The sequence below is a fragment of the Talaromyces rugulosus genome, chromosome I, assembly GCF_013368755.1.
Source record: "Talaromyces rugulosus chromosome I, complete sequence".
Taxonomy (NCBI): domain Eukaryota; kingdom Fungi; phylum Ascomycota; class Eurotiomycetes; order Eurotiales; family Trichocomaceae; genus Talaromyces; species Talaromyces rugulosus.
Genome location: NC_049561.1, coordinates 3,592,884 through 3,604,328, shown reverse-complemented (window position 1 = coordinate 3,604,328; position 11,445 = coordinate 3,592,884). Strand labels below are relative to the sequence as shown.

Below are 11,445 nucleotides of genomic sequence, written 5' to 3'. Positions count from 1 at the left end.
CTTAGTTGTCTCTACTTCTTCAAAGACTTTACCGTGATAGCGAAGTTACCATGGATTGGCCAGCAGAATGGGGAGAAACTGCCGTTGATGTTCGATTGGATGATGCAAGATTGGCAGAATCCATCGTGGAGGTTCAATCGAATGATACTCCAGAGTCGGTTGAAGCAGAACGCAAAGAAGGTACGTATTTACTTCCAGAAATGTCATCATATGTCTTAACTTTCGTGAAAAATGTGACTGACTATTGTTAAGCTAAAGATGCGACGACTTCCGACATGCCTGCCAGTACTAGTGAAACAGTTCAGTTCGACAATGTTCCACTGGTTGTATTAGCTCCATTCGAAGAAGGCGTCGACAGTGGAGAAATCGAATTCCCGTCCCATATCTTGAACAGGACATTCGTGAGTACTGAAAAATCAATTGAGGCTTTACTGAAAATACTAATTTGTTGCTTAGTCGAGTGTCCCTAAACAGTCCGATTCGAAAGAGAAAGACGATCCGCAGAAACTCATCGTATTGGAGAAGCGAAATTCAGAGCTCTCAAAGGATGTTCTCGGAACTCAGTGGAAGAACATTCAGTTCCATCTTCAAGTTATGAAAGACGGCAGATCAACGGCGAAATTCTTGCCTTTTCTTTGGTCCCCAAAAGACACTGGGGTCAACGTTCGAGCCAAGATTCGCGGTGCTAACGTCGCTCGTAAACTTGTCATGGAGTTCACTGTATATCACAACAGCGAGCCTCAGCACAAAGCGTTCCTTGAATTCCATGCTGCTAGTCATGTGTCTGAATACGGCTGGTCTGACAAAACCGTGAAAGATGCCAAGAAAGACAACAAAGGCAAAAAACGCAGCGACTATGGGAATTCCCCCGAACAAGACAGTTATCTGCTTATCCACTTTGTCACTATTGGAGGTATTGGAATCGGCCTTGATTTCGATGCTGATTATTTTGACCAAGATGACCGAGAAGTGCTTTACTACGCCCGACATTTGGCACAGAATTTCTCTCAGTCCCCCGGTACCCCAAAGCGTGTCGCTTTTCGCATGAACGCTCGACGGGTAGAGTCTGGTTTGGGACAAGCCAAGAACATCCGGAAGAGAGAAGAGTGGAAACGTTTGGAACGCGCTGTCTCGCAATTTTCCGAAGATTGCAATAGCGTTCTTGCTCACTATCGCAGCCAACAAGGTACTCCGTTGACACAATGGGGCATGTTTTCGGCAAGATCCCAGATTGCCAACGAGCACGGTGGCATTGTGTCTTTTCCTGCTCAAACCTCCTTTTCAACTATCGATGAAGCTAGGATTACGCTGGCGTACGGTTGCTTCTTGGAGTACCGTCGCGAGTTTGAGATCGGTCAAGCAATTTCAAATCAACAGCACGGTGTTGCATTCATCCGCGTTGCAAATTCCACCATTCTTGCAATTCTGAAGTTGAATATGCCTAAAGACCTGATGGTGGAGCGGTGGGCACCTCGTGAGGGAACCATGGTGAAGCTTGCTTTCAAACACGAAAACAAGTTCGATACCAAAGACACCCTTTGCAATGCTGTTTCAGTTCCAGACATATTCGGTCTACCTTACGAGGGCGGATGTTTGTTTCTGGTTCCTAGTGCGAATTTTGGATTCTATTCCAAGTTCGCCGCTCCGGTCGGGCAAGCCTTGGTGTATCTTCCAACCAAGTTGATCCTTCATGTCCCGCAGAGCGGAGCGCAACGTCAGGTAGATGCTGTTAATCGCCTGTCAGAACAAGAAAGCTTGGGTAAATGGCAGCCACTTCTCCTCAACCACCGTGCTGGAAAACGCCCCATGGTTGATCCCACAGCCCCTTTGAATCCTGCTGCTGGAGTTGTCATGTCGAAAGTCCAAGAAGTCATCGGCAAATTGGATTGGTCAGAAAGCCAGAAAGCCTGTCTCAAGTCTCTGCAGAGTTTTCCTGCCGGTATGCTACTTATTCAGGGTTTTCCCGGTACCGGTAAAACTCGGTACTCTTGTTGCGATGGCATCGGTACTCTTGTCCCTCGGAGCACATGTTATGTTCACGGCTCCAAGTCATTACGCTGCAGACGCCATCTGCGAGAGCATGGACAAATGGGAACGTCTTACAGGTGAAAATCTGAATCCCATCAGAGTCTATCGTCCTTTCTCTGAGAGCAAGGCCTTCAAGACGCACGGCAGGTCAAGAAAAGAGCACACCGAGAATGAAGGCGCTGAGATTGACTCGGACGAGTTCACTTCTGCTGAGATACCGTTGAACGAGGAAGGTTTGTCAAATGATCAGGGTTTTATGCCGCCGGCTTTTTCCGCTGAAGCTCAGCTCCTGATGGTGCGACTTGTTAAAGCCATCAAGGACGACGTCTTCACCAAGAGCTACGGTCTAAATACGAAGTCTCTGGAAGCCCACGTCATCCGTGCAGCCAACGACACTTCTCAGACTTTGATGGTCCGGTATCCGTCCTAGGAGTAGATTTCCATCTCGAGAGGCAATCTTTTTGAGCTGCTCGAGTCCGACGGTTTCAACCCTGAAGGAGAAGATGTCGACATGCTAGCAGAATTTCGCCGCTACGTCAACCTTCTCCAAGAACGACCATTCGGAGATTTCGAGGAGGAAGACCGGCGCAAGGCACTGCTGGCGTTTCAAAAGGTGTCGCAAATGGTCGTCTAGAAGTCGCGGTTGATTGTATCAACCAACAATAACACCGGTGATAAGCTTATTGCCACAAACTTTGGCCTAGGTGCCTTAGGTGTTATAATCATCCGCGACGAGGACACCAAGGAGACCGAAGCAAACTCATGGGTTCCCGTAGCCAAGTTGCTTAATTCTGATCGTATCTGCGGCATAGTTAGCTGCGGTGACGAGAAGCAACTCCAGCCGACGGTGATATCTTTACAGGATAAGTACCAGTACAACGAGTTTGCTCCGCAACTTTCTCTCACCTTGGCGGCGCGTCTGGCCCGGATGGGGCATCCTGTCATCAAATTGACAGAGCAGTTTCGCTACCGCCCTGTCTTTTCTGCCTGGCCAAATAGGAGGACGTACGACGGACTTCTCGCTAGCCACCCATGTACCAAAGCGATCACGGTCAATGCCAACTTTGTGAAAGCAATGGCAAATGCATTTGCTTTCAACGGCGATTCATTGACCGACTTTGGCAACGTGGTGGCTAGCGTAGAAGGATCCGCATGTGTCGTCGACGAAGTGTCGAAAAGTCGGTATAATGACCACCACCGCCTCTTCATCCTCCGTCTCATCCTTGCCAACAAGACGCACAATGGTTACCCTGCGAGTGACATAACCATCATGTGTCCTTACCAAGCCTAGGTGTTACGTATTCGCAAGTCACTATTCAGCATGCAGTAATGTGGTTTGTTGGCTTTCTCTGACATCCCTCACGTCACCACCACAGACTCCATGCAAGGAAAAGAGACGAAGGTTATTGTTCACGACTGGGTTATCTCGCAAGGAGACAAGTTTTCTGATCTCGGCTTTACCACTGACGACCATCGCGGCACTGTGGCACTCACAAGGATGTCTGAGGTAATGATCAACATCCTGCCTGAGTCTGTTGGAACTGGTACTCGAGCAGTTGCTCCGGTGGAACGGTTCACTTACTTGGGCAACAGGATCGAGAGTCGGATCCCATATCCATGCGCTTTCATGCAATGGGCCCAGACCCATGGAATCGTCCTCAAGGTCAATTGTAAGTTATTCGATCCCTTCTGATTGTAGAACCAAAAGAAATCCTAATATTCATCATGACAGGTCCGAAAAAAGACGAGTTTATTCCTACAGCATCGACTTCCGCACCCCCCCTTCCCCGGATCGATGACCAGACTCCACTTCCTAAGACCATCGAGGAGTTGACTTTGACCAGCGACGACGAAGAATTCTGCGATGCGCTCGAATACTCCGACAAGTCTGTGTCCGAGAGTGTTGTCGAGGATGAGCCTGATTCCTTCCGTCAACTTGCTGTCGAGAATAACAAACACAATGGCGACGAATCTTGGGGCTGGGATGGGTGCGATAACCAAAACAATGGTTGGTCCGGAGCCAATGAAGAGCCTTCTGAAGACCAGAATGGATATCTGTGGTGAGAAGCCGGTGATGATAATGGTGATAGGATGAGAAATGGATTCTTTTAGATATTGAAATTGTTCCTCCCAGTGCATTAGTTATTCAAACAAACTCTTTTTAGTCGAATTGATGTATTTTGATTCGTTCAACTCTTTAGTCCTCCTAGACTCGGAAGTCAATCGGTAATGCTGAGGTCTCCCTATTGTAAACGAAGAAAAGAAAAACTATCGCAGCCTGGGAAGGTAAGTCGAACCATTTTAGATGAATCATCTCTGGGATTTTTATTAACGAGTCTCGCTTCTACTACGTGAGGTACAATCCACCATAATGGGTATGAAATCTCTACTTATATTCTCAGTCTTCATACCGTGCCTATGCATATAGTGCCACCTTGACCCCGTTTTGACTCGCAGTTACCAGCTTATACGCTGGTACAAACTCTTTCACGGGGTCGCGGTTCTCAATGCGCTCAAATGCACCAACCAGTCGCGCCACTGTGAATGCAACCCGATTGAAGGCTAGAATCTGCGCCGGGCAGATATGGGTGCCGCCTCCAAAGGGCATAAATTTCCACGCCAGCTGTGGTAGCTTTAACTTCTCCCAGCGTTCCGGGCGCCATGACTCTGTATCCCCGTCGTCGTCAGCATAAATGTCGCTGCGGCGATGCAGGTTGTAGAAACTGCAGCCGACAACGGTGCCCTTGGGCACGTAGACGGGGGCCGTTTTGTCCGGTCCGCCGCCGGTTGGGAGAACTGTGTCTCTGATTGCGATGCGTGTCATGTTGGATACCGGTGGGTTGACGCGGAAGGTCTCGTTGATTACGTATTGCAGATGATCGAGGCGTTTTACATTCTCTGTCGTGATCTCGGGCAACTCAAGCACCTGGTGGCGAAGTTTGCGCCATGCTTCAGGATGGCGAGCCAGGTGGAAGAAGATATTAGACAAGGTGATAGCAATGGTATCATGCCCTATAAAGTTAGGCTTGCGATGTCCTATTACTATGTTTTATATTCTGAGTAGACTTACCAGGAAGAAAGACATTCATTAGTGTATCTTGGATTTCTGTCAGGCTCTGGCTTTCTTGAAGAACATTGTCAACGAGAATGTAATCCATTGCAATTTTATTGCCATTCTTCTCGCGCCGGGTCACGGCGTCTTGAACACACTCTGCGACGAACTGGCGAATACTCCGGCAAGCTCCCCAGAACTGTTCGTCGCGGTGGAGGAAGTTAAACGGGAGCATGGCAAAGCGCGCTCCCATGCCTTGCTGTGCAACATTGAAAGCAGTCGGAAACTTGTGTGACGCCTGAAGCGCGTTCGGGGGATCGTCCAGCGAGGCCACGGATTCACCAAAGATGAATTCGGTCGAGGAGTCGAGATCCAGCCGCTCCAAAAATGGCTGCAAATCGACAGTTGACCCATCGCCCGCAAGAGAGCCGATTAGCTTCTGCACATGCCGGTCGTAGGCGCCCTCGTTCTCAATATGCGCCTTCGAAAACGTCGGCCGGATCAAGGCGCGCGCGTGCTCGTGCCGGCCTCCATCCAGGGTCATGACCCCATCGCCAACGAGCGGCGAGAAGGCGAAATGCCGCAGGGGACGATTTCCGTAGCTTGCAGCGTCGGACGAGAAGACAGCTTGGACATTACGAGGGTCGATGGTGCGGATCAGCGGCTTAATGGACATTTGCGTCCGGAATGTCGAACCTAGAAGCTCAAACTGCGTCTCTAGGGGTAGTTTTTCGTTACCACTTTTGGATTTTTTAAAAAATAGATAGTAGAGATCAATGTCGAACAGCCGGATGCCCCCGGTTAGTGAGGGCACTACCTTGCAGCCATGTTTCTGTGTGAACTTTGCCCGGGCTTGCCCGATATTTATGAAGAGGAAACTAATTGTAATCGCGAATAAAAGAAGAAACTGTTCAAGAGAGATCATTTGGACGAGCCTGACCGATGGTCTTCTATCAATGGAGTTGAAGCGCAGTAAGAGTAGAAAGAATGATATCAACAACGATCGTCACGGCAGGCCTTGATCACGCGAGCTAACCGGAAACGGAAGGTTAGGTGAACAAAGACTACAAAAATTACATTGAATACACTACTACTGCTGAGTACTAGTTATACTAGCGATTACTGTTATGCAGCTAGAGATTAGGCGCAAAGAATACGGGTGAGACGACAGGGATCTTGGCGCCAATCACCAGGCTCCGAGTGTAAATAATTGATCGGCATTCAACCGGAGTATTAGACTGTCGGGGGCTGAAATTAATGCAGCGGATAAGCATTCAGCTATGTAGATAATTCAGCCATGTTGATTTTACCCTGGCAAAAAGTCAGGAATTACAGGCCATATGACTGTGCTAAATCCCGCGATAGTCGTTCAGCAACACGATGAAGAGGGCAAATTCATACAGAAAATGGCTGAGAGGCAGTTGATCTCTCGCAATAGTATTTTTTGGATCATCTCGCTGATAGTCTCGCTTCTATGTGGTGTTGACATAGGATGGCGTCTTGGCCACTCTCAACAGCAGCAGCCTTTGGGCACGACAAGTACGGATATTATTTCTCGCACATACTCAGGCTAACCGCATTCTTTAGATATAACACTAGGTGAAGCTTTGAACGTCTTCACCTATAACCGGACATTTGCTGAGGTGCCATCAAACGACTCCAACGGCGCATGGGAAACATTATTTCCTGATCGAGGCGGATTTTTCAAGCATCCTCAGCTTGCGCCAGATCGCTCAGGGCTGGCTGTCTTTCACCAGCTGCATTGCCTGGTATTAACTATAATTCACTGCCTAAAAAAAAAGAGAGACTTCTAACAGTTCTAGGACAATATCCGAAGAGGTTACTGGGCAGCCGTACATGGCGAGGAGGATCACCACGTCGGCCCAGCTCATGTCCGGCACTGCATCGACTATTTGCGCCAGTCGCTCATGTGTCATGCAGATGTTAATATTGAGCCTGTCGTCGAAGATTTACATGGAGTTCGTGGCTTTGGCGTGGAGCACCGATGTCGTGACTTTGGCCGTGTCAAGGATTGGATTGCCGAATGGGAGGATGGAATATTGCAATGAATTAAAGTTTTCCAATTTATTTTTCTTTTCGACCATTTTATGCGTTCAGTAAAGGGTTCTTTAGCCGTCTCATTTCCGCGTGAGAGACTACGCGGTCTTGTAACGAATCTTTAAAGTAATCCAAATCCACACACGTCCGTGCAATGTGATAATTGGGGACTATTGTTGGCTTGATGCGTTCGGTTTCCCATTCAAAAAACTTGGGCGTGGTATCTGCCCGACACTGAGCGTTCTGCACTAGGTCATTTAGGCAATGATCTAAAGGGGAACTCGTCAGCATGTTTTGTCCTGATTGATTTGAATGGAGTTCATACCAACATGAGGCATGATTAAGGCTTGCCAGTCCTGCTCCGCAAGGTCGGCATAATAATAACTGCGGTACAGAGCTTTTCGAATATAGTTCTGTCGAGGTTTTAATATTGAAGAGCGAAAAAAAGGAATATAGTAAAGGGTGACTCACTATACAATGCGTCTGATGAGAAATCTCTAGCCACGCCAGTTTTCCCTTGCTTTCTTGCAAATCAATCGAAGAGGAATTGAACCGTGACACTTCATTCGCAGTGAGCCGGATGCTTGCGTCGTCTAGAAGCCTGTCCCAGGCAGCATCCATCTCGGGACTGGGAGGCCCAGTGAGGCCAGTTTCAGCAGACGAGAGAAAGTTTGTCCTTTTGTATCGGATTGCGTCTTTTGCAAACACTGTATATAACGAATAAGCATCAACAACAACAAACAAGCCATTTGGTTTGGATATACCATGTGGATTGGTTTCTGGACTCAGGAGTGACATGCGGAACAACAAAATGGCTGCTAGAACGATATTTGCCATGAATATGACTGCATGAACAATATAAATTTTTTTACTTGTGTGGGGTTTTTGTAGTCTTTGATTTTGCTCCGGAAAATCTTCAACAGGTGACAGAAAGGGCTCTGTGTCTGTGTTTTCCTTTTCTAATAGCTTCCACATACTAACTGCCGATTACAATGTCGATATTTTCGGTATCGGAAATCGTCATGTACTGTTTCACGATATTGCGTATATCTTTGTGTGTCTGGTGTTTCGCCCCAATGTAGAGCAATCGAGACTAGACTACATATTATGATTTCTCCAATGTTGATCTGCACGGTCACATGCTTAACATGGTAGAAAGATTGGAAGTGATCATTGCTAGGACTTATGAGGCCATGACTGCAGTGTGACATTTTTGTATTACAATCCGTCTAAGTTGGTCCAATAAAGAACGAAAGATGGAAAAGGCCCCCATTATGTTATGCATACTGTATGCAGCTACGAAAACGGTTCGGCGCCCCCCCCCCCCCTGCAGCTCTTTTCAGGCGTCTCACTTTGTCAAGTACTACTCAAGTGTTGTATATATAAGATAGCTGAAAATCGTAGTTTAATTTTAGAATCCCGTCAGGCCGGTGAAAATCGTCCCAGTAATAATCGATGGATAGATCAATGAGAATTCAAGAAAATGCTTTTATCCAAGGATCAGCTGAATCATATCCGCTTATCTTTAGCCAGATCCGGAACACGAACCCTAAAGTGCTAGTAAAGTGGGTACCAGCTGAAAACCGAGTATTTACGACCAAGAAACATGCAGCGGTGATGGGTCACTGTGCGTTTTTTGGGCCGTCTCGCACGAGCCAATAAACAGGCTACAACAGAGCGTAAGACTCTGGGAAAGGCTGAAGCCGAGCCAGCTATTGCTAGCATCAGCGTCCAAATGCGCCTAGAAACATGGGAAGTCAGCCTAGGCAAGGGACAAACCCATGTTTAGCCAGACATCTTGCGTCTCGCTCACCACCTTCTGCATGCATTTAATTAAATCGACCCTGATGATGTGCTACATACCAGGTCTATAAAAGCACAGGCACTCCGGAAAACGAAAAAAAAAAAAGAAATGAGCCTGATATCGTTGATACAACACTTGAAAGCCCACTCCTGATTCTATCCTTCACTACTACATCAAACTCAAAATGCGTTTTGCGACTATCTCTCTCGGCCTTTTCTTGGCCGTTGGCATTTCTGCCGTTGCAGGTAAGTAGTACTGTTAACAATTCAAATGTTGATTTTTTCTGTACTCACATCCCTCGTATATACAGTGCCTACTTTCGAACAACGCCAGGTGCTCGCGACCAGAGGCGAAAATCTTGCTGATAATGGTACATCCTCCCAATACGGAAAATGCTCGATCACACATACTAAATATTCCATAGCTGGAACAACGTTGCGCCAAGGCGAAGAAGAAACCGCGGATGAAGACATCACCTGGAATGTAGAGGCGTATCCGCCCCGCCCTGACTCCGAGTAGGATGCATGGACGCGACGAAGCTTGACTGGTTTTTTTAACTATTTTGAAATGTTACTAGTAGTAGATGTATATAGGTTGCTTTTAATCTTACTTATGTATGTTGATTCTATCAATACATCTTGCGGGGCGCCTGATTACTGGATAGTCGCCGAGTAGGTAGGATCCAGGCAAGATACGATTAGATAATGTCCGCCATTGGCTAATAATTAAGAAGAGGATTTGGTGTGTTGCGATTTTTGTCTCACTGCCACAGTGCCAATGGACACTATACTAGCCCTTCGGCGAATCGTATGGGAGCATCTGCAACTAACGTGCTGGTATGTCGAACCCTTGCGAATGCGGTCCAATCAACCGCTCGAGTCCGTATCTGCCTTTCAGCAGGACCAAGGAAATCTAATCATACGTGCGTAAATAATTTCCAGTGCATGATTATTGCCCACACCCCAGCTGTGGTTGTTCACCCTGGTCTCGGCGCAAAAGTCTATCTTTTTAGTCTGATGCGGAGAATAACACATTGCTTATTTCTTTCTTCAGGTATGGCCGGCCTCTAATTTCCGGGGCAGACACCACGAATGTATTCCTCACGGTCTGTTACGACGGTGGTCGTGAGCGTGGTTCTGCCTGCGCTGACCATACTGGCGACGTATCTCCGGTTTTTGGCGCAGGGCAAGAATCGTAGCCGGTGGACGGCAGATGGAATCCTGGTGGTTGCGAACTGCGTCAGTGTCCCCCGACGCAACGATAACATAAACCTGACTTTTTGAAATAGATCATCCTGGTGGGATCTGGATGCCTCACTATCGTGGGCGCGACCCGGGGAGGTATTGGTGCGAACTTGGGAACAGTAGATGAGTCCACTGTTGTGCGATTCCGAAAGGTACGCATGTGCTTGGCCGTTTATATATAAAAAAATATTAACAAAACTAAATACTATTTTACAGATTGATTTTGTGTCGGAATTTTTTTACATCTCCACTGTTGGGGTTGTGAAGCTGGCGCTGCTGCTCTACTACCGCCGCATCTTCGTATTCTCGCTGGTCTCGCCGGGCTTTCGCGTGATGAACAACATCATGCTCGGAATCGTCGGTGCCTGGATGATAGCCTTCTATATCGCGACCATTCTTCAGGGGCGACCGATCTCGTGGAACTGGACGGAGGTGGGCACGTCCATCAACCTACACGATTTCTTCATCGCCGAAGCCGTCACTGATATCACGTTGGATACGATTGTGCTCTGCATGCCGACGTTGGTCGTGTATCGGATGCGCATGGAGACGCGCAAGAAGGCTCTTGTGATTGCTATCTTTGGGCTTGGATTTTTGTACTCCTTTCCCTTTGCTCTTTGCTACCGAATGTTGCTGACACGATCCCAGCTGCACAATCACATCGGCTATCCGGCTCTACTATGTGACAAGATTTTTCAACGTCTCAGTTGCAGTCGATCCGGATGGATTCGCAGGTTCGTCCTATAACGCTAAATATAGACGCTTAAATAGCTAATCAAACAACATAGATGCCGTGACAAACCTCGACCTGTGGTCCTTGATCGAACCCTGTGCGTCCACCATCTGCGTTTGCCTACCTTGTATGGGCCCTCTCGTACGTCGTGATTTCAGTCCCTCGTCACTCCTCAACAGTGTGCGAGCCATTTTCTCCATCCGGAGCAATGGTAGCAGTGAGATAGCTGGAGCTGCTCAGTCAGAGAGCAATAACCAGCAGAACGATAGCAATGCCACGCGCAATTGCAAAAACAATGATATCGTTTCAGAAGCACCAGTGCCGGGATATAAGCCTGATAACAGTCGCCATTCAGGCAGTAGTAGTTATGCTCCGCATAAGGCGAAGACTACATTGTCAGAGAACGTTGATCAGGAAGATATTGTGGCGTTCGGGGGGTCTACAGAGGCACACCCCTTGCAGTCAATGGAGCATGCTAAGGTCTAATAAATGAGTATTTATTTAATGTTCGGTGGAATGTTGAGCT

The 11,445-nt window shown here is 47.6% G+C and overlaps 5 protein-coding genes across 5 annotated transcripts; 3 read left to right on the top strand and 2 right to left on the bottom strand.

The window, feature by feature from the left end:
* Positions 1 to 50: 50 nt before the first annotated feature.
* Positions 51 to 4,092, top strand: TRUGW13939_01182 (uncharacterized protein; the record flags this gene model as incomplete). Its single annotated transcript, XM_035484385.1, has 8 exons — positions 51 to 180; positions 253 to 401; positions 457 to 1,939; positions 2,064 to 2,261; positions 2,526 to 2,653; positions 2,708 to 3,206; positions 3,405 to 3,698; positions 3,761 to 4,092. 8 exons carry the CDS (start codon positions 51 to 53, stop codon positions 4,090 to 4,092), a joined length of 3,213 nt encoding a protein of 1,070 aa, XP_035340278.1.
* A 393-nt stretch (positions 4,093 to 4,485) lies between these two features.
* TRUGW13939_01181 (uncharacterized protein) lies at positions 4,486 to 5,756 on the bottom strand (the record flags this gene model as incomplete). The annotated part of the gene is made up of 3 exons (XM_035484384.1): positions 4,486 to 4,500; positions 4,556 to 5,040; positions 5,099 to 5,756. 3 exons carry the CDS (start codon positions 5,754 to 5,756, stop codon positions 4,486 to 4,488), a joined length of 1,158 nt encoding a protein of 385 aa, XP_035340277.1.
* Positions 5,757 to 6,486: 730 nt separating this feature from the next.
* Positions 6,487 to 7,149, top strand: TRUGW13939_01180 (uncharacterized protein; the record flags this gene model as incomplete). The annotated part of the gene is made up of 3 exons (XM_035484383.1): positions 6,487 to 6,619; positions 6,668 to 6,849; positions 6,904 to 7,149. The coding sequence occupies 3 exons, from the start codon at positions 6,487 to 6,489 to the stop codon at positions 7,147 to 7,149; spliced, it is 561 nt and encodes a 186-aa protein (XP_035340276.1).
* A 37-nt stretch (positions 7,150 to 7,186) lies between these two features.
* On the bottom strand, positions 7,187 to 7,936 carry TRUGW13939_01179 (uncharacterized protein; the record flags this gene model as incomplete). The annotated part of the gene is made up of 4 exons (XM_035484382.1): positions 7,187 to 7,407; positions 7,464 to 7,551; positions 7,610 to 7,845; positions 7,903 to 7,936. 4 exons carry the CDS (start codon positions 7,934 to 7,936, stop codon positions 7,187 to 7,189), a joined length of 579 nt encoding a protein of 192 aa, XP_035340275.1.
* Positions 7,937 to 9,126: 1,190 nt separating this feature from the next.
* TRUGW13939_01178 (uncharacterized protein) lies at positions 9,127 to 11,405 on the top strand (the record flags this gene model as incomplete). Its single annotated transcript, XM_035484381.1, has 8 exons — positions 9,127 to 9,187; positions 9,253 to 9,312; positions 9,367 to 9,425; positions 10,025 to 10,180; positions 10,231 to 10,338; positions 10,403 to 10,782; positions 10,835 to 10,920; positions 10,975 to 11,405. 8 exons carry the CDS (start codon positions 9,127 to 9,129, stop codon positions 11,403 to 11,405), a joined length of 1,341 nt encoding a protein of 446 aa, XP_035340274.1.
* Positions 11,406 to 11,445: the final 40 nt, after the last annotated feature.